Here is a 20,813-nt window from a genome sequence, read left to right on the forward strand (position 1 = left end):
CAGACATTCTGAAAACGCAGTTCAGGATTTCAAGTCACATTTCTTGCCCAGTGTTTCCCCAATCACCTCCCCCATCACCACCGCAAAAAACAACCGCAAGAGGCAGTACCTCAATCACCACCCTGGCGTAATGGCCAAATCTTCTTTCTTTATTGGCCTATTGGGCGCAAACAACAAAAAGCAGCGCCACCATAGGGGTCTCCATCCGTTTGAGCCTTTTTCTTTTCCTGTAATAAAACCCGGCGACAGAGTTAGACATGAAAAACAATAATAAAACAAAATGTAAAGAAGTAATCAATGAAAAAAAAAAACTGGCAAGCGCTCGCAAGGGCATTTCCATAGAAAAGAATCCTTTCAGAGGAAATATAGAAGCACACATAGAGAGGGATAGATCGATAAATAAATTAGAATAATCTTCTGGGCATCTGGCCGGATCATGAGTTTATCAATAATAGAAACCAAACCAGATGGGAATAAGAAAGGAATAAATGGAATAAGAGTGGATTCACCACATTCCCAAAGTTTAACAGCTAGTAAGTGTATGTATATTATACCATACGTTAGCCTCAATCGTGGCCCTGCTCACTCCATTCCGATGGAATATTTATTTATTTATTACTTACGAGGTGGCAGACTTTGGGGTCCTGCAGCCAAAAGACACCGCCGCTCCCCTTCGCAAGTTCCACCCCTTCGCCAAGTCCTGAAGTGCAAAAACACGACCGCGTGATATGCCGTCTGTGGGGTTTTCCGCAGACCGCACGTAGACAAAAGTTGCCTGTATTCCGCGAGAGTCCAAAAACTCATATATCCGTCGCAGCTCCCACGTCAACGCGTGCGATTTTAAGCTGCCTTTACTCGCCGCTCCTCGCAGCGAAGTATTGTCCTCCCAAACGTCCATGGTGCGTGGCAAGACGGCGGAAAAGGCCGATAGGGCCAAGCGTGCCGCGCGCGCCTCGGCCTGCATGATAGAAAAGGACTCCTCCACCATTTTCCTCCGGCAATTTTAACGTCTCCGGAGTCTGGAATGAAAACGGCTCCCCATCCATGGAGCGATGCGTCCGTGATGATGGTGGCCGATGCCTTTTCTGTGGGCTTGAACATTCGCCTACGATTATTCTCGATGATGTGTTGCAATCTCTCGCCCAAACCGACCGCTGCCGGTGGAAGGTTCGCCGCTCCATCCCCCGGTTAAGTGCGGACAATCGTCGTCGCACTGCCTTGATGAAAAAGTAGTAGTCACATAAACGCGTGCCTAAAATGGCCGCCAAATATAAAAAGCGTGACGCCGTAACCTCCATTTCCGCGATGGTTAAAGAATTAAGCGCCGGCATGGCGCATACAGACCGGACAAACTTGTCACTCAGGGATACAGCCCGGTGAGTGTGATCAAACTGCACCCCCAGAAAGGTGTACTGCGCAGCACCCGATTCGCGATCCTCCCCCATGGATGCGTGACAACTGTCCGCGTTACAAAGCGCTTGGACTTCCCACAATGTCGCGTCGCTTTTCGACCCTGCAATGCGTATATTATCGATCCATACGTCGGCACGCACCGATGGAGGTGCGGCCCAGAGGCGGTGAGCCACCGTCGTCACCACCGCAATTGCTGAAGTAATAATAATCCGGAGAATTTCTGGGCCGGCCTTGTATCCCATTGGGAGCCGTGTGAGCTCCACCAGCGTGCCGTCCTCCACGCGGCATCGAAAGAGATGCCGATTCTCCCGCGGTAAAGAAACTCAAAAAAAAGGATGCCTTTAAATCCAGGCAGGAAGCGGCCTCAGCCATCACAGGTGGCAAATAATGGGAAATGTGTAAAAGAGGAACATTAGCCTCATAAGGGTCGTCTCTGTTCTTGTCGCGTGGCCACGCAATCCATCGTCGTCGTAAACCGGTGGTTTTCTCCTCCACCACTGAGAAGGGTATTATCCACCCGCCTGTTATTGTGGACGAAGCGTCCTCGATTATTCCTGCTTTTTGTAACAATCTCGCGTCAGCGGTTGGAATCCTCCGTGAGTCTTCGCTCGCTTTACCGGAGGAAGACGGAGGGAGAGGGGACCGCCCGACGCGTCCCCAAACTTGTATGAGACTCTCCAAGGTGGCCGGGCTCAACCGACTTTTAATCCACTCTAGATTCAATACGGGCACGTTGACTTGCCGTAGCTGGATAGCGTGTTCATCTTGTGGAGTGGCCAGACGCGTCCTTGTCGCGCGTCTCGTTATTGTAGCAGCATGATTGTGATAAAAATCATGGAAAAACGCTCCTCCGCTTTCAGCCAGGGTTCTTGCCCTTCCGCAGTTTCTCCCTTCACATCAATGCGACCAGCGACGACACCTGGGTCAGCACTGTGGTGTACCTCCCCAAATATCGAACAGTATTCTTGGGAAGGCCGAACGGGTCGACGTCCTTCGCCAACCGCGAGATCACGTGTGGATCCAAATTGTACGCCTCCACGATTTGAGCAGCGTGTCTCAACGCTCCCCGTTTTATGGAATGCGCCGTGGCATTCCAAGGAGCCAAAGCTCGTTCCACGTGGGCGGTCGTAATATTCGTGAGCTTTTCGTTTTCTTGAAGTGTCCTGCATAGCTTTATAGTGTCGAAGGCGTCCTGCCCTCGTATCCTCACGAACCGCAAGGCGCGGTGGGGATCCGCCCTCGCCGTCTTTGGTGCCACGGTCCGATCCAAAATTAAGGTTCCGTCCGCCTCCACTGTGAAATTGTTGGGTGTTAAGACCGCAATCTCAAACAAACGACTCGCCGTCATCCACGCAAGTCGTAAGACAACACGTTGCTTCCAATCGGTCCGGCTGCAGATTACTTGATTCATCTCTTCCTCTGTCATGGGGTGCGTCTGCTTCGTCTCCGATCGCACCGCAATTTTTTGTAACCTCAAAGCCGCCATATCCAGCGGGGTTCGATCCATTTCCAACGTAGACCGCAGCACGCCAGTATGCTGCGGTCGGGTCGATGGCGCCACATCTCATATTGCCATCAAAAAGGCCGCGCAGCTCTCCTCGTTCATAGTGCGTTCGGCAAAAGGTTGTGAATTGCCCTGCTAGGGACATTCTCTGCTTCCACGTTGACGGCGCCCACATCTCTCGAGCGACCTCGTTTGCCTTCCTCATGTAGCTGGCCCAAAGCGAAGATATCGGTGATTCGCGGTACCACAGTCGAGCGTCGTTGGCGCATAAGCTCCTTTGTGCTTCTTAACGATTGCGTGGGGCGATTCGAAGGATCGGATGGAACAACGGCGGTGCGGTGCGACGTCTTCTGTGGTGAAATGGTGGGAGGCGGTGGAATGGATGGGGCTGTTTTCTTCCGCCCTCATAAGCGGCAGGCAGCCCCTTTGCCGTTTTTTTAAACCTTCGTTTGTAGTTCGGGGAAAACCCTTTTGGAGCGCACGTTGCAAGTAGACGCGTCGTGTCCATAAATAAGGCACAGTTGGCATAGCAGCGATCGTTATTGTTGCGGTCGAGTTCCCCGTCGATCCATGAGAGGCTGAGCCACCCTCGCGAAGGTGTCATCCTCATGAAAAGCCGTGTGAAGGCGGGCAGGCAGTTTTTGGATCGGGATGCTGGGGTCGAATTTAATCACGATCCGCATCCGGAAGACCCGCAGTACAATCCCGCCCAAGTCCATAAACTGCTTGCTGGGCTCCCGATGCAACCGCGACGCGCGCATCCACGAAACCAGAAATGCCAAAGGCGATTCGGGCGTGAGCGTCCCCTCGGTGCCAGTAATCGCATGCGCTCCGGATTTCGAATAGAATTCCAAGGATGCCTTCATTCCAAATTCGCGGGACCCAAGTGTTGGCGACAAATTCAAAGAAAACCCGGATTCTCTTCATTTGAACCGGAAACTTCTTCTGAATCCGGAGATCGAGAGGGCAAAGTCACGGGGTGAGGGAAACGCGGTCGCCCACAATGCCCAATGACGCAAGAGTATTGACCCGCCGTCGCTCTCCCGTGAAAATGGGTTGGGGAATTGTGGATGCTGGCGCGTCCCCGGCCATCAAATGCTCGTGGTGGGATGGTGTCGATGCGCTATCCTCGTACCCGTGCGCGGGTGCATCTGGCGGCCCTCTCCTGGAAGAAGGAACTCCCCGCCGTCCGGGCGAATCGCGGCACCCCAAGCTGCAAGCCGCGCTTCCAAGGCACCGATACGTGCCTTTCGTTCCTGGGGTTGTCTCCAAATGGCGTTCGCGCCCCGCAAGAAGACCGTTCGCCACCGCAGTGTTGGACGCACGTGCCGAAAAGTGGTTATTCGCTTCCTCCATTTAATGTTGAAGCTGCGCGCTTCGATTCTGCACGTCAGCGGCGGCGTAGTGCGGCTTTGATCTCCGCCCTTCCGCGATGGTCAGCCCTCGCCGCGCCCCCAACTCACGGGCTGCCCTCATTATGGGCAGGAGGAGTTGAGACGCAAAATTTGGTGCTTGGGGCGCCCGGAGATCCGCAATGTGCCCCGTAAGGGTTGAATCCTCCCAGTGCTTGGCAGTGCTTCCTGAAATCCATCGTAAGCCACTTATGGTAGCACTGAGAGTCATCATTGATTCCAACTGTCACTTTTCATCCATGTAGGCGAGTTGCTCCTGTATGTCGCCTTGCTGGCGTACCAGATCCGCCATGCGATTACCGATAAGGCTTCATTCCGTTGCCCTGTAAAAGGAATCCATCGCCATTCCTTTATATGAGCTTGCAGGAATCAGGTTGGGATGTAAAAATAAAAATAAACAGCTAAATCCGGCTAGACGCCATTGGTTCCCTGATTCCTAGAATCGCGGTCAATCAAAGAATAATAAAGCAAGAAAAAAAGGGTTCATGGAGAGTTCGCTTCATCAGGGCATACATCTTAAATTAGATAGCCCGCTTGCCGCTTAAAAATTCTCTTCACAAGCTCGTAAAAATGCTGAATTCCCTCCACCTCCCAATCGGAAAATTAGCAAAGCAAAAAGATAGAAAAAACAAAATTATACAAATTGCTCATTGGCGGCCCGGCCCACAGACGCGCAGCCACACCGCGTGCCTCCAGAAGAAGCACACAGGCAGCAAAACGCAACGGACGCCCACTGTCTCCAGCACAGCGTTCCGCACGCGGGTCGAGGACGGAGATTGGCATGCTCCATGGGGGCACGGGGACGGTCAATGACACATCTCGCTTCGTTCGGCCATAGAGCACATAGGGCACGAACTGTGATGCAGAGAACAATTAAGCAGGACGTTCAGTTTTAACTCGCATACATAAAAAAAACACAGAAAAGAAATCACTTATTTCATTTTTCAATCGCACGACGGGTATATCACGTCTTCTGAGACACGTTCCACACGGGCGACAGGCGATGTGTCGTTGCCGAAGCGCGCCATCAGTGCAGCGTAGTCGTCCTCCGCCAAGTGGTGGACACACATCGAGGTCGGTACCACCTGCGAGTGCCCCGTGACATTGCGGGCGTCATGGATGTGACAACCCAGCACCTTGACGTATACCATCGGCTGGTACTTTATTACCCTCTCAAGAACCCAAGCAACCATGACGTCTTCGTGCTGAAACCGGAGTAGGGAAAACTCGTCATCAAGCTCCTCGCTGTACGGCAGGTACGCCAGGCGCCGCAGCGGCTTGTACGAAGCCAACGCCTCAGCCGCATCCCTCGACAAGGTGTAGCACCAGCCCATCATAAACGCGGATCCTGGTAAGCCCTTATGCACAAAATGGGTAGTACCGATGTGGTTTCCCATGTAGATCCCTCGGCGTGGCAGGAGGCGCAGGATGGCAACGAACAGCGGCACACGGAGAAAAATATCGTCATCGCCCTTCGCAATGTAAATCGCGGTCGGGAACAGGCGGAGCGCAAGGTCGAACCACATGTACGTCTTGCGGCTCATACCAATATCCGCCTCAAGGCCCCAGAAGCCTTCGCCAGAAATTGTTTTGTTTGTCGTCACGCGGCCCTCGTTCATTGGCAGCGCGACCACATCGTGCCACTGCGACGCCTCCTCCAGCAGCGCGGCAGAGTATTCGTAGCCGTGCGACGGGTGTCGCCCAAGGACATACAGCACGAGCATCGCTCCGGTGAAGTCGTTCGCCCTCGTCGCGACTCCGGGGAACCGCCAGCACGTCGTCCGCTGCAGGTTGCGTCGTGTTCGCCTCGCCTCGTCGTCCGTGGACGGGATGCCCAGCACAATCAGATACTCCCGTCGGCTCCACATTTCCACAACACGGCGTGGGATGTAAGCCAGTGCTGCATCGTCCACTGCGGAGGCTCGCGAGTGGCGGAGGTTGTTGGGCCCCGGCGCCACATCATCGGCAGCGGTGTCGAACCTGAGGGTCAGAACATTCGTGGCCACAATGAAGAGAATCAGCAGCACAGTAACCCGCTTCAGCTTCTGTCTAAGCGTTGGCAGCTTCGGCTTCGCCATGGTCGCTGTTGGTGTGAGAGACTAGGCGAAAGAAAAAAGGGGCAGAGAGTGTGTAGGGGCATAACAGAAATCTTCAGTGTTTTTTTTCCAGCCATTCCTCAAATTCGATGGATCTCATTTGGCACGGCAACGCGCGGCTGGCTTGGGCGCTGGTCGATGTCGTCAGCCCTGCGCCAGCAACAATTCCATGAGTGAAATATGGCTGGCTCTTCGCTTCCCCGACTACGCTTGGGGCAATTGGCTGTGGCAGCACGCTAAGGCGACCGGCATTGCCAGCGGAACTTTTTTTTCCCACACAAGAAACGCACACACCGCCACCGCCTCCAGTTCAATCCCACAGCCAACGGAACACGGCCACAGCCCCGCAGCCAACACACTACGCACACCGAGCAAGCAATCACCCAAAGAGACACACGCGGAAGCGGATCCCCATCCACCCATGACGCGGCGCCTCGCCCCATGCGGTCACACGGAGTGCGCCATTTCTCCAATAGACCTTGTCCTTCGCCCATCCCGCCAAGATGCTTCTGTTCGTGATGGGCCTTAGAACACAGAAGAAAACAAGCAATGCAGTATTACTGCGACAGCGCCAAATACAATGATTCCCTCATACCGGGCAATTCTCCAATCATGCCTCGTATGCACACACAATCAACATACTATATAAAAACCACCCAATGTTTTCACCAGAAACAAACAACCCCACTCCCTCCCTAATTTTCTTCTGTCACTGTTATGTTCGATAGTGTTGGACACTTTTGGCGTTTGTGTGCGATATACTGCCGTCTTGTGCTGGTGCGCCCGCACCGTACGCACACACACAAGTATCCAAAAATAAATAAATCTCACAATATCTCTTCACCAAAAGTCAAAACTGCCCCTTTCCCTCCCCAATTTGTTTTCCTATTTCGGCGGCTATTCCTCGCTCCGGAGTGCTTCGTCTCTTCAAGCGTCTCTGGATGGTATTGACACTTGGTACTGGCGCAGCTTCTCCTCCCAGAACGCCGCTATTTCACGGCTTTCATCGTCGCTCACATTATCGGAATTTACAACATCACATCTCTGCCAGTCATTCAACGGCGTGCTGTCTGCGTGCTGCACATAAATAATCTCCCACGAAATGTCTCGGGATAATTCCTCCCAGCCATTAAAATATGCCGCCAGGCACTCAGTGAACTGCCGCACAGTGCTGGCGGTGGTGTGGTGCCCACCCGCCGTAGCCATCCGCAGCCCAACCAGCGTCATTGGGTTTGAGTCCATGAAGAAAAAGCCGTCCACCAGCGGAAAATTCTCGACCTCCGGTATGTACAGCAGCCGGTGGTTTATACAAGTCTTCTTGCCAATGCGTTCCGCCGACGGCAAAAAGTAGTGGCTGGTGGGGCCCTCCTGCGAGTGCACGTCCGGCGCACAGCGGTGTGACGGACGTCGTGTTGGGGGCTTCAGCTCCTTCAGTTTACGTCTTATTGCAGCCATGAAGGCCACATTCAAAAATGCAAACATGGCACACTTCCCAAAATTTGCGTGCATGAGACAATCCCTGATCCTCGATACAAATAAGTTAAACTCAGCCTGCGTCATTAACTGTGCCAACTTGCACAGTGTTTTACTTGCGAGGTGGGCAGTTATCGGTGCATTGAGGGGCGACTCGCCATTGCGCTCTCCTCGTGCTCGGACAATCCTCGCAAGATATTCAAGCACCTTATTACCCTCCCACAGTTTGGAAGTTCCGAAAACAGAGTAACTCTGGATTCCCCAAGAGGTCGTTCCATCCACAAGTTTGTGGCAATCTCCAATCCAATATTTATAACGTCCCTCTTCAAAGATGTAGCGAAGAATAGGTCCCAGTTTGTCCATGCGACCCTTCACCTCTCGCCAGTATTCCGCTTGCTGCGGCGGAGGCTGATTGCGCTTCTTCCAAACGCACATTGCCTTCACGTCGCTCTCATCAGGGCAATTCATTATGATTCGTACGGCTCTCTTTTCGTTCGCCCAGTGTATGTAACTTGTTGTCTCTGGCGTTGCCACCACAAGCATGCCCCAGCCTCCGGGAGGCAAAAAAGGAGACGGAATATCTAAACTGTATACCACGTCGTAGATGATATACCCCTTCATCCCGCGCCGAGACAGTTCCTTCACAGCTTTTATCATCATGGACTTATCCATGTATCTTGTCACCGTCTCGGCGGTCTTGTTAAACACGTATGCCTCACGTCCAGAAACAAAGAACACAACCACAGGGAGTAGCTCCGCATCGTAGTGCAGCAGCTGGTAGAGGAGGTACGAACCGGCAGCCATCGATTTCCCGATACCGGGCGTCCCAGTCAACAAGCGCGGATGAGGCGTAAAGTGGTCCTCAGGACGACTGCTGAACCACTCGGTGAGATCGCCCTTGACGATCTGCCACACTCGATCCACCTCACAGTTCACATAGCAGTCGGTACTTGCATTCCCGCCCAAGAAATCCCATTTCTTGCCCAAGGTAAGCACCATCAGCCTGAGACGTGGTGCACCGGATGGCTCCACACCGTCATTCTTTTCGAGGGTTCGGCCAACTGCCTTGTACGTCCATGACCGCGGTGGTTCCCCTTCATGCACCTCCATTCCCGTCCCCTCGCCGCCAGGAACTTCCATGACATGATGCCATCTCGCATTGTACACAGACTCGTAGTCTTCCCACGGCGTGCGTCCTTCCACCCGACTGTCAAGAGCCCACATTAATCGCCGCACCTTCTCCACTCTTCCGCGAGTCGCAGCGGGTTGATCTGTGTCACCCTCAGACTCCGGCCTCGCTCTCCTCCGAATATCTCCCTGCGGCACAGCAGACGCTTGATTTCCAGGCATTGCTTCCTTCTGTTCTTTTAGTTGGATTGAGTTAAAGCTGAACACTAACCACCGAACAGGAGGAGAATAAGAGAGAGATGGGGTAACTAGGCACAGACATCACGGGCAGCCACAGCAAGAGAGTCATCCACACAGTGTGCGACGCACACCACATGCATGAGGACCGCCGCAACGACGGCGCGCGGGTGCCAACCACCCAGCACAGTGTTGGTGAGAGCAAACAATAATAGCAACGTGGTGTGCACGGAGGGTTCGCCCACGCATCCCGCTCGCTACGGTCCGCACCCGTGTGGCGCCGCCTTCACCGCAAACACTCTGCAAGAGGACGTGCGGGCATATCGTCACGGACACACGAAAACACACACAAAAGTGGGAAGGGAATTCGGTGCAGCCACGGCCACACGCAGACACCCAAAATCACACACGCCACAACAGCGGCGCATCATGGTAAGTTCCAACACAACAGAAAGGAGTGCAATCACATGCTTTATGAAAATCCCCGCAATTCGCGCGGCAAAAAAGAGCCATGACACTCCCTTTCTTACTGCACTCGCCGTTCATATTCCCAATGCGCAACCCTGCAGATGTTGCCCCGCCATGGTGAAAACAACTGCCTCGCTGTGGTGTCATCGCGCAGCCATCCGCCTGAGTAAGAACAAAAGGAAACTCAGGCGTCCGTCCACCTGCAGGGAGGAGGGACTCCACCGCAGTGTCCTTCATGACGCAAACACCCCACATCCAGTGCCCGGTGTCGTGTGCAGGTTCCGCGAGGAGGTTTTGGGCACGTCACTGTGCCACACGGTGCGCCCCCTCGAAACACAACAGCAGACGTGTCCCCTTCCGGTCGCACTTGTGTCAATGGCGGCTTCCGCTGCCTCACTGCGTGCTGGTGGCGTCGATTACGATGCCGCAGAGAGTGAGAGAGAGAGAGGTCGCCCACTCAATGCAATGGAAAGAAAAACAGTTACGGTGCTCCGCCCATGCAGCCAGGCAGGACGGCAGCGGTGCGTGTCGTGCAAAAGAGAGCACCAACGGGCCTGCATGAGTGTGCATGCATATATACAATGGGCACATTATGTGTGTGCCTCGTGGGGTGAGGTGAGGGCGAGAGTCCATGCAAGGGACACACACACAGAGAGAGAGAAGGACGAGTGTGTGTGCGGGCGGTGCACGGCTCTCTCTCCCTCACTCTCACGCGGCCACCACCGCAGCAGCAGCACACGCAACAACAAGAAGAAGCAAAAGAGGGGAGGTGGTGTGGGAGACCGCGGTGCTGCCGTCACTCTCGCCACTTGTCGCCGTATCATTTTTTTGAGCGACGGTGACTGTTTCTGTTTTTACGGTTTGTGGTGCTGTCTCACTGGGTGTAGAAGCGAATTTGGTATTGGCAGCTTTGTGGCCACCTGTTTCTTTGTGTTTAGGCCGTGGATCATCGTCATTATTCTCATCCCCTGTACGCTGGGCATCGTCACTGTCATTTGTGGAGATGGATGGTGATTTTCTTTCCGCTGAACTGCCGGTAGCTGCATTTTTGACCAAAACCGGTGTGGTTGCGTCGTGACCGTGTTGGTCTGCCATGCCATCCTTTAAAGACGTTTTAGGTGTGTCGGGATTTGTTTTGGTTGCTGAAGTTGGCATTTCGTGTTTTTCTTCTGTTGCCGTGCGTGGGTCTTTTGGTGCTCTGTTTGGCTGCAGTTCTTCTGCCGTTGGTGGCTTTACTGGTGGTGGTGGTTGCACTTTCGACTTGCCGGCGGTGGACAACGTGTTGGAAGAGCCGTCCGTCTTCATGTCACTCTGCGTCCCCTCAGCTTTAGTTGTGTCCTTACCAGCAACTGATGTTTCTGCTTCTTCTTGTGTATCGGAGGCGCGTGACTTTTCTTCGGGCTTTGACGCCTCTCCTGTCTGCCCGCTTGGCGACACGGGCCCTGGAGATTTTTTTCCGGACGGCTCACCTTTTTCCGAGGATTCCCTGTTCTGAATGGATGGCGTATTGCTGAGGGTCTTTGAAGGATCATTCCCGTTGGGATTGGAAGATGAACTTGATGGAACACCGGAAGAAGGAACTTCACTTAAGCCATCGATACCCCCAACACCATCCACAACACCGCCAGTGCCACCAGCACCGCTGTCTCTGTCAGAATTACCGCCACCAGTGTCGCTGTCACCGGGTACTGGTGGTCGGGATGAAAGCGGTTCTTTGGATTCTTTTTCGGTGGTGGTGGTGGTGGCGGCACTTCCGATGATATTGTGGGTGCCAATGCCTCTGATTGTTTTATTGGTGGCGTTACCGAAGATGGATTGAAACCCGGACTATGTCTAATTGTAACAGTAGCTTCTTCTCCGTCAGTCGAGGCTTCAGCGGCAGTGATAGACAATGCAGACTGCAACGGCAACGTAATCTCAGTCTTCTTACATCCACTCGGCATGTGACACCAATTCGTACCCAACAATCCCGACGCCATGCAGCCACCAAATGCGCCGTTGTCGACGTCCCTCGCATAAACACCGCCAGCACCGCACCACAGCACGCAGAGGGCACACACCAGCAGCACACGGCCAGTCATCATCGCCATCACTCCTGTCACTTGCGTGTAGCCTTCAGCACAAACTAACTCCCCGTCAACGCAGAGTCAAAGCAAAGAGGAGAGACAAGTCACACAGCCACGCACCGTCCCATTCAGCGACGAGAGTCACGCACCACAACAACAATTGTGCGGGGACGGTTCAACAACAATCAAAATAAAAGAAGAGCGCTCCTCGCCGTGCACCGTTCCTCACGCTCCCACTGGCACTGTTACTGTTGTCCCTCTTCTCAGGCCCTCACAGGCACGCCACGCTCACTTCAACACGTGCCCCTCCCAGCAAGGGCAGTCCGTCATGCACTCCCGCTGCGCCGCAACGTCCGCCACCTCCTCCCCAGTCAAACAGCTCCGTGTACTCCACGTCCCACACAATCGCCGGCAAGCCACGGCCGCGCAAAACACACAGCGCCACAACGTCGTGCCGCCTCTCCTCCACAATCATGAGCGCAACGCCCAACAAGTACTGGCGCACGTGCTCCATGCGCTGCAAACACATGCCGATCAGGTTGGCCGTCATGCACTGCATCTTGTCGTCCTAATTGTGCTTGGAGCAGGCCTTCCACATCCTCTCAATCCATAGCCTGGTGCTGTGAGAGGCTGCCGAAAGGTGCCACTTGTGTGGAGGACCTCAGTGTGCGGAAACAACGGCCACACTTCCACACACATCTCCGCTCCCTCCGCTGTCCCACACACACAAAAGGACGGTGTCATGGGGGAGAGAGGCCCGCCGCACAGCGCATGCACGAAGGCGCACGCAAAAGCAACGCCATCCACGTCGCATCGCGAGATGGAGCCATGCGCACAGCACACACATGGCGGCAAAAATAGGGACGGGACGGACACAAATCCACGGCGCTGTCCTTTACTTCTCTCTTCCTCGACGGATTGGCACCCACACTCACAGTGAGGCACGGCGCACACCATCCGCTCTCCTCCGAGTGCGCTCAGCAGGCCGTCGCCCTCGTGCCATCGCAATGGGGAACACAAACAATCGTCGTCGCGGACCATCGGCGCCTCTAGGAGGAAAGAAGGCAGAAGAAATGGAAGCGTCTCAACAGCACAGCCAGCAGAGGGACACTCAACGGGACAAGTAAGCACTCAGCGTCAGTGAACACCGCAAAGGAAGAAAAAATGAACCGCAGATATTTACCGAAAAATGAAAAAGAATGAAACAAACAAAAAAACAAAATGTGGGTTCCCTGCAGAACTCAAGGAGAAAGGAAAAAAAAAAATGATTCGGCAGGACTTTCATGTGCCATGCAGCTAAAGACGATTGGGTGCTTGCACATATTACCTGCACAAACGAAAAACGTAATAATAAAAAAGGTCGCATTATTCCAGCAGCCCACACAACATCCCTCACATTTCGTGCGGCATCCCGCCTGTTCCTCCAATCCCCCTTTCGTGCAGTCCGTGGGACGCACAGCCGCAGGGCCGGCACCGTGTGTGGTCAAAAGCAAAAGCAAAAAAAAAAAAGAAAAAAGAAAGGAAACACATATAAAGTACGAGCCGTCCCCGCAAGGAAATGCACGACTAATCCCAATCACCGCACAGCAGCGCAGATAAGGGCGGTGACGAGCAGCAGAGACGTGCGCACCCACACAGTGGCGGCGTCGCTGCTGTCCGCACCGCCGGGATCCCGCACCCCAGTGGCGGTGCCTCCAGATGGAGAAGAGGGCGTCTGACTGGAAGCTTCGGGTGCCGATGCCACGTGTTCGCTTAGACTTGGATAAGAGCCGCCTTCGTCTGTGTGCTCAGGCGACTTCTGCGGCGCCTCAGCTGCCTCCCCCGGCGGACTGCCGACGCCGCTCTGTGCCTGGCCAGCAACCGTCGCTGTCGGTGCAGCCGCCGAACTGCAGTTTTTTACATTCTCGCTCAAACGCATCCCTATCCCGGTCCAAACATCAGTCGGTCCACCGTCAGGGACGCACGGTCTGGGATTTTCCGCATCTTTGTAGACGTACCCAGCGGCAATGCACACCAGTGCACACTCATCCTCTCCTCCTCCACCTTCTGCAGGCTTATTGGCACACTTTCTCCAACCCGTCTCGTTGGGAAGACGCCAACCCAACCTACCGTCAGTCCTCGAACAAGAAACATGCACACTCATAAGGGTTTTTGCCGGCACAGGAGTCCCGCAGACGGACAAGCAGCAGCAGCAGCACAAGAGCACAAGGACCAGCTGATCACACACCACGCGGCGCCGCACAGTTACCATCATCATCATTCGTCGTAGAGTCGCTCGACTTTGTGAGAAAATCTACACAGTGAGGCAAGGACAACAACAACAACAAGAGGGAGAGAGAAATACATGTGCCGCACTACAGGGACACACACACACACGGCTGTGAAGCAGCACCCAGCACCCCACACGCACCCAAAAGGGGAAGGAGTAGAAAAGTGTAGCCCCCAGGCTCCGGTGGATGTGGCTACAGTTCCGGGAACCGGGAAGGGGAGCGCATTCCTCATGGAGGGCACGCACCCACAATGAGTCGCCGAGCCCGCAGGAGATATGCAAGCAGGAATGACGGTGGGTGGGCGTTCGGTATGCGGTGTGTCTCACGGGAAAAAGAAAGCAATGCAAGGGACAAATCAAAATCCCTGCATTTTCCCATAAGCGGAGTCACATTTCGTTGTCGGCCAGGCAAATGACATCGGATGCCCCGCTCAGCCGCATCTGCCAGACGCCCCGCAGCCCACGTCCATCGCGGAGTGAGCACGCAGCTCCTCAGGCTTCCCTCACCGGCACTGTCGCGCCAGCGCACACACGTGAGTGACGCGCAAGGGTCCCACGAGCCCAACGGTGAGTCCATGCGCCGCAGTTCCCAGAACAAACTGGGGCACCTCGCTCCCTGCCCTTCGCGGCGGAGCCACTCCCGCACACACCGCCACACCGCCGCGAATCACAGTCCTCCCACAAGACTCTCGCAAATGCACAGCACGCACGCACCCTCTCCTCCCAGCAATCAAAAAGAACGCACAATCCCAAACGTCTGTGAAGAAAAAACAAAATATGACAGCACTGTCACGACAACAAACTGAAGTGACGACAACGAGGTGCGGCCGCAGCAGCCCGCCCCCTCTTTCCCCAACGCGTGTCTCCCCTCTCTCCTTCCCTCGCTTCTTACCCCATAGCCGCCATGAAGAGGTCCCTCGCGGATCGCCTGCCGGAATTCGCCGGCACCCACGATTGAAGGCAATGGACAACGTGACGGCGGAGCCGCCTGTGCACTCGTGTGCCGCGCAAGCGCGTCACTCGCCATAAGGCTCCATCAGCACCCCCCGCGCCACCGTCCGCCTGTGCCGCCCTCACCGCCTCGTCACACCAGCGATGCAAGGCACCCTCCTGGAGAAGATGCTCCCGCAGTAGCGCGCCAACGCTGCCGTCCGCCTGCCGCACCGCGCGGGCATCCTCGTCCTTCACACAGCACCGCAACTCGCTGAACGCGACGTGAACCTCCAGATCTCTAGTCTCAGCACAGTCCCTTAGCGTGTGGAGGAAGCAGCGCAGTCCCACATTTTCATCCGCAAAGCAATGCCACTTGCCGCGCCAAAGCCACGCCAATAAAAGACGATTACACGCGAGTGGGTAGCGCTCCGCAATCGTCTACTGCGGGCGCGCAAAGAACACGGAGCAGAGCAGCTCCACCGACGACCCGGCGTGACGCGTTGCCATGAACTCCTGCAGCACCTGCTGCGCCAGCGCTTCCTCCGTCATGGTTGGTCCGTCCGCGGGGGCGGCGTCAAAAGGGAACCGCGCCGGCGTTACACTATCGCGACTGGAAAATGCGGTTTGCCACAGTAAGAAACTCCACGCCACCTACCAAAAACGAAAAAGACCAATGGGGAAAAGGAAGGGATGGTCACACAGGAGGGAGGGAGAAAAAGCAATGCGCAGGGCACACCCACGGCCGCAACGAGAGGGGCGGGGCGCATCCACGTCCACGGCACTGTCCTTTACTTCTCTTCCTCGACGGAATAGCACTGCGGCTCACAGCAGGCCTTGGCGGGTGGCGCCCCACACTCACAAATGGAGCACGGCGCACACCATCCGCTCTCCTCCAAGTGCGCTCAGCAGGCCGGCGCCCAGTCGCCCTCGTGCCATCGCAATGGGGAACACAAACAATCGTCGTCGCGGACCATCGGCGCCTCTAGCAGGAAAGAAGGCAGAAGAAATGGAAAATGTCAGAAGCACAATCAGCAGAGGGACACACCCAACGAAACAAGAAGAAACAAAGTAACAGTCAAAACGGCGGAGACAAAAACATATCCGCAGGGAATTACCAAAAATGAAAAAGAATGAAACAAACAAACAAACAAAGTGTGGGACCCCTGCAGGACTCATGGAAAAAAAAAATGATTCGGCAGGACTTTCATGTGCCATGCAGCTAAAGACGATTGGGTGCTTGCACATATTACCTGCACAAACGAAAAACGTAATAATAAAAAAGATCGCATTATTCCACCAGCCCACACAACATCCCTCACATTTCGTGCGGCATCCCGCCTGTTCCTCCAATCCCCCTTTCGTGCAGTCCGTGGGACGCACAGCCGCAGGGCCGGCACCGCGTGTGGACAACAAAAGAAGAAAAACAGTAGGAAAAACACTTCGCTCATTACAGTTTGCAGCAAACAAACATTACGTAAAGCAAAAACAACAGTACTTACTGCTCCAGCTGAACTACAGTGAAAAAAGACATTTAAAAGTAAAGAAATTGAAGAAATAGAAGTAAAAAAAAGGCGGGCAATTCGGCATGTATTCTAGGTGAGGAGCCGCGGATCCACACTCTGTGGCTCAGAAGGCTGTCACGACCCAAACACAATCCCATTAGAGGCAGCAACGCACAAGACACGCACGCACGCACGGTGTTGTTGCCGCCTAAATCACGCAGTGTCAAGTTCACGTCGTTGGGAGAGGCGAGGCGGTCGTCGGGACTCACGCCGCTCCACACCCTGCGAGGTGACTATTTGTAGTGGGGATTCGTGTCCAGGGGCGTTGTGCCCATTCATTTCTCTTCCGTAATATTCCCAGCAACGTGCTCCCTGACGCTGTCGACTACTCGAATCTTCTCGGGCGGTGTCGGAGCCGCTTCTCTCGTCGGAGCGGGGACCCTGCCCTGAGTGCACGCATCGCAGTGGTGTTCAGTGGGCGGCTGCACAGAAAGACGTTCGTCACCGTCAAACGAGATTCGTGCCCACCGCACGCGCCAAAGAAAAACCTCAGTACCTCGGGTGGCTTCTCGCCTGCTAACGGCACCTCTTCCTCCCCCAGCGAACGACCATCAGTGTGCACAGAAGCCTTGTTGCCTTGCAGCATGAGTGTCACTTGGTGTTCTTTCCTCGGCTCCCAAGTGCTGCTCCGAGTTGTTGTCTTGCCTTTGAACATCATCTCCCACCTATTATTATGGCCGTGCGACAGTCCCACGGTATGATTGGACGCAGTGTGCGCCAGCACCGCAGTCAGTGGAGGAGTGTTCCCACTCGGAGCCCCTTCGATGGTCACCGACGCCACAAGTGTGAAGTCGTGGCTCAAGAATACATGACGCACTTCATCACCCCGAGTGTTCACAGGCCATAGTGCCCTGGACTCAAGTCCCGTCAATTGTAACCCATCGTTGTCCTTCACTGCATTCCTTCACCGTTGCATGCAGGCAAGGGTACTCGTCGTTCCACGTGTCGTCACTGGCCGCATCGAAAAAAACTGCCACCAGACCCGCCGTGGGTATTGACAATCTAGAGAAGAAAATGTCCTTTTGCGCCCAAGTACTGAGGACGGACTTGATTGCACTCAGTTCCTCCGTCGGGCGGGAAAGTGAAATGACACGGCCCTCACCGTTGCCCCTCCGTCGTAAAAGATGCAAACTGCCATCCGAGTGCAGCAGGGTCCTGGCGAGCATCCAACCCGCAGCATTGTCCACGGCAACCGGTCCAACGGAAAATGTGCGGTTGTTGTCCATGACCCAAAGGCAGAGCGCAGTGGCCCTTTTCTCCCCCGAGGCGTGCCCTCTGACTGTACGGCATGATCTTCCTTTCCTCAATGGTCGCGGCGATGAGGGCATCCACACGCAGGCTTTCCTTCTGGGAGACTCCTGATCGTGCATTGACCCACACGGCTGAGATTGCCCCGAGTGCCTCCGTCCACGCTGTCCCCATGTCACGCGACCCGTACACCCTCTGGCCATTCTCGCAGTCAACAATCATGAGAAGTGATCCCTCCCACTCGGTGACGCGGGGGTTAAGACATTCCGCAGGGGAAATGTCCTCAGAGAGCGCCCAGGCACTGCCGCTGTCCGTCGAGTAAATGATCATGGAGCAAACGTCTTCTGCCTCATTCACCGCCATAACAGGAAACACAAGCGTGCCATCCTCCATCACAACACCTGCGCCACCAGAAGCAATGAACTCCGTCCATTTCCCCTTGTGAAAAGCAGAAGAGATCAGTTTCGAGAGTGGTTTGGGGTCGCCCCATTTGATCCACTCTGCCTGCCACCCGTGGGATTCGCGACATCACCCACAACCAGTTTCGGTTCCAAGCCGCCCTCTCTCCAACGCACACCTTCGTAGGACACATCAGAGCCTCCCGCAAGAGGAAACACTCCGTGGCCCTTCGTGATTGTTGTGGGGCGGAGCACTACACCCAAACCCTCCTCTCCCTCCGCTGCTCCAGGCACAGTGTGTGCCCTCCATGTATCCTTTTTTACCTCACCAACAAGAGTGGACCAATTCCACGCAGAGTCAATGCACCCCGCAACCACATCAGAAGAAAAGAGCTTACTTAATTGACCACCTTGATATTCGGCATCCATGTGACCCTCGACGAAAGCAGCAATTACTCCACCAGCACTGACAGGAGAGGGTGAGGCAAACGAATCCCTCGTCGTAACTGGAACAATCCCATCCTTCGGCTGCACCAGCGTCGTCTGCAGCACAAGTAGATCGACTCCGTGCGGCAACTCAACATTTATTGAACCACTCATCCCATCATCAATGGGATCCCCCTTTGGCTCGGTGACAGGCGTGGCCTTCTTTCGAATGGTGTCGGGACCATCACTTCGATCGGATTGCTGGCAAACTCAGGCCTCGTCTCGGACGTGTTGGTCGCCGTGCTGGATGCGGGACTCTGGTCGACGGTGTTGGGTCCGTCAGCCGCAGCAGACTGTCGCCAATCCTCGTACTGACGTGACGGCTCAGCATTCACTTGCGGCGCAGTTGTCCCACAGGATTTTGTGTCATCCTTCCCTTCACGGGGTGGCGGCAACTGACAGATGCCCGTCCGGTCAGCATCGCTGCTCCGTGCAGGCGGATGGATGGTTCCATCGGGAGAAAATTGACGCCGCCACAATTCATAAGGGCCGGCGTATTTATTTGTCGTCACATCCATCGTGAAGGCAACGGTGGCCCCTTCCTCTTTCACTGCACAGCTGGCAGCACAGTTGCTACATGTGTGCACCGCATTGGCCACACGGCACACAGCACACCATTCCTGCCATGCATGCGCAAATCAAAGCCACTGAACGTATAATTCTCACGCTGAGTCTCAGCACTCGCAGCAGAACACCACTTCCACGCCCACACACCCACGCACGCGATAGCTCAGGCTGCCGTCACTCGGAGCACACGACACATCCCCCGCGCGCATCACACCCGCAGGAAAAGAGACTCGGGCTCCCAGTCGCCGTCACACACACGGAACTGCAGCAGTAGAAGCACAAGAGCGAAAGGACAGACACGGTGCCGCACCGCCACAATCGTCATCATCGCAGTCATCATCACCATCACCCGTAGTGGAGTCGCTGGTGTCAGTGAGCTGATCCGTGAGCCAGAAGGAAAAGGAATGGAACGGGAGGGAGAGTGACGGAGTGCAGTGGATACAGCGAGTGAGAGCAGACAGCATGAGGAGAGGGCAGCAGGCCCAGCCGCACAGTTCACACACCACGAGACGGCATCCACGCAACGAAGGCACACAACGCCAGCAGCCACCCACCATGCAGGAGGAGAAGACATCCACCACCATCTCCCCAAGCTCATCGCTACAGCCCCAGGGAAATGGCAAAACACCGCGGCCACCACACTACGCACACGCGCAAGCGAACCCTCATCCATCCATCACGCGGCAACAAAATTTCCTGCCATCCCGCCCTCCATGGGACACGGAGCCCAACTCAACGCAGTCACACGCGGTGTACCACACCCGCAGGAAAATAGACTCGGGCTGCGCACTCCCTCCTCCCTCCTCCTCCTCATGGCCATGGAAGAAGACAACAGTCGCCACACGCAACTGCCAGCATGCACTGCAAAAGAAGCATTCAAATCCACTGCAATGTGCATCCTGTGTGTGGTTGTGTGTGCCTGCAGAAACACAAAGCAAAGAAGTAGAAACAGGAGCAGAGTATGTGGAGAGACGCACAACAATGTGCAGCAGAGACGCATGGCGGAAACAACTAGAAGAAGACCGTCCAAACTCATGACTGCGCCGCAGCCCAAGCAGCGGCAATTCACACAAGATGCATTTTTAAAAAGACGTTCCTCGTCGTCCTATATAAACCCCATCACACGAAATAATTATAAAAGAAATCGTCCATTACTGTTCCACAAATCTGAAAATAAGAAAAAAACGTCCATAGTGACTGCCCCCAAAAGCAAAAAAGAGGGATGAGGGTGAAATAAAAAATAGAAATAAAAAACTCAAAAACACACGACAACGCAAACAGGGGGAAAAGTGAATAAAAGTTATTTGAGAAGAGAAATTCACTGCCAGGTGTGTGTGTCGGTGCAGGGGAGGTCGCATGTGTCCCACGCGGCAGCCAGTCACTCCTCAAAGAGCCGCAAACCCCACAGTCCCAACAGTAGAAGCAGCAATGGCAGCAGTCCGCTCTCACGCACAGCGCCGCCATCACCATGTGCCCCACCGTCACGAGCGGTACCTTCACCCCGGTGCTCCTTCCGCCACTGTTTTTAGATCTGTCAGCTTGGAATAGAAATT

At 54.8% G+C, this 20,813-nt stretch overlaps 4 protein-coding genes and 2 pseudogenes across 4 annotated transcripts, besides 12 other annotated features; all 6 read right to left on the reverse strand.

Annotated features, from left to right (window-relative positions):
• Positions 1–4,953: part of a sequence feature (areas not merged during assembly with more than two copies in the genome that could not be assigned to a particular haplotype) that runs on past the window's edge.
• Positions 409–667: a mobile genetic element.
• Positions 409–4,895: a mobile genetic element.
• Positions 4,714–4,893: a mobile genetic element.
• Positions 4,954–5,273: a sequence feature (heterozygous, non-Esmeraldo-like haplotype).
• Positions 5,274–5,828: a sequence feature (areas merged during assembly that could not be assigned to a particular haplotype. This can correspond to areas where the two haplotypes were merged or to regions with more than two copies in the genome that were merged during assembly.).
• Tc00.1047053511861.80 (UDP-Gal or UDP-GlcNAc-dependent glycosyltransferase, putative) lies at positions 5,274–6,407 on the reverse strand (the record flags this gene model as incomplete). The annotated part of the gene is made up of 1 exon (XM_810657.1): positions 5,274–6,407. The coding sequence occupies one exon, from the start codon at positions 6,405–6,407 to the stop codon at positions 5,274–5,276; it is 1,134 nt and encodes a 377-aa protein (XP_815750.1).
• Positions 5,829–5,916: a sequence feature (areas merged during assembly that could not be assigned to a particular haplotype. This can correspond to areas where the two haplotypes were merged or to regions with more than two copies in the genome that were merged during assembly.).
• Positions 5,917–6,707: a sequence feature (areas merged during assembly that could not be assigned to a particular haplotype. This can correspond to areas where the two haplotypes were merged or to regions with more than two copies in the genome that were merged during assembly.).
• Positions 6,708–6,809: a sequence feature (heterozygous, non-Esmeraldo-like haplotype).
• Positions 6,810–10,166: a sequence feature (areas merged during assembly that could not be assigned to a particular haplotype. This can correspond to areas where the two haplotypes were merged or to regions with more than two copies in the genome that were merged during assembly.).
• Tc00.1047053511861.90 (retrotransposon hot spot (RHS) protein, putative) lies at positions 7,353–9,248 on the reverse strand (the record flags this gene model as incomplete). The annotated part of the gene is made up of 1 exon (XM_810658.1): positions 7,353–9,248. One exon carries the CDS (start codon positions 9,246–9,248, stop codon positions 7,353–7,355), a length of 1,896 nt encoding a protein of 631 aa, XP_815751.1.
• Positions 10,167–20,813: a sequence feature (areas not merged during assembly with more than two copies in the genome that could not be assigned to a particular haplotype).
• Tc00.1047053511861.100 lies at positions 10,442–11,821 on the reverse strand (annotated as a pseudogene).
• Tc00.1047053511861.111 (elongation factor 1-gamma (EF-1-gamma), putative) lies at positions 12,069–12,356 on the reverse strand (the record flags this gene model as incomplete). Its single annotated transcript, XM_810660.1, has 1 exon — positions 12,069–12,356. The coding sequence occupies one exon, from the start codon at positions 12,354–12,356 to the stop codon at positions 12,069–12,071; it is 288 nt and encodes a 95-aa protein (XP_815753.1).
• Positions 13,283–13,322: a sequence feature (A-rich).
• Tc00.1047053511861.120 (uncharacterized protein) lies at positions 13,374–14,057 on the reverse strand (the record flags this gene model as incomplete). The annotated part of the gene is made up of 1 exon (XM_810659.1): positions 13,374–14,057. The coding sequence occupies one exon, from the start codon at positions 14,055–14,057 to the stop codon at positions 13,374–13,376; it is 684 nt and encodes a 227-aa protein (XP_815752.1).
• Positions 16,888–18,807, reverse strand: Tc00.1047053511861.130 (annotated as a pseudogene).

Source organism: Trypanosoma cruzi, genomic scaffold (assembly GCF_000209065.1).
Source record: "Trypanosoma cruzi strain CL Brener 1047053517179 genomic scaffold, whole genome shotgun sequence".
In the NCBI taxonomy this organism is placed as follows: domain Eukaryota; phylum Euglenozoa; class Kinetoplastea; order Trypanosomatida; family Trypanosomatidae; genus Trypanosoma; species Trypanosoma cruzi.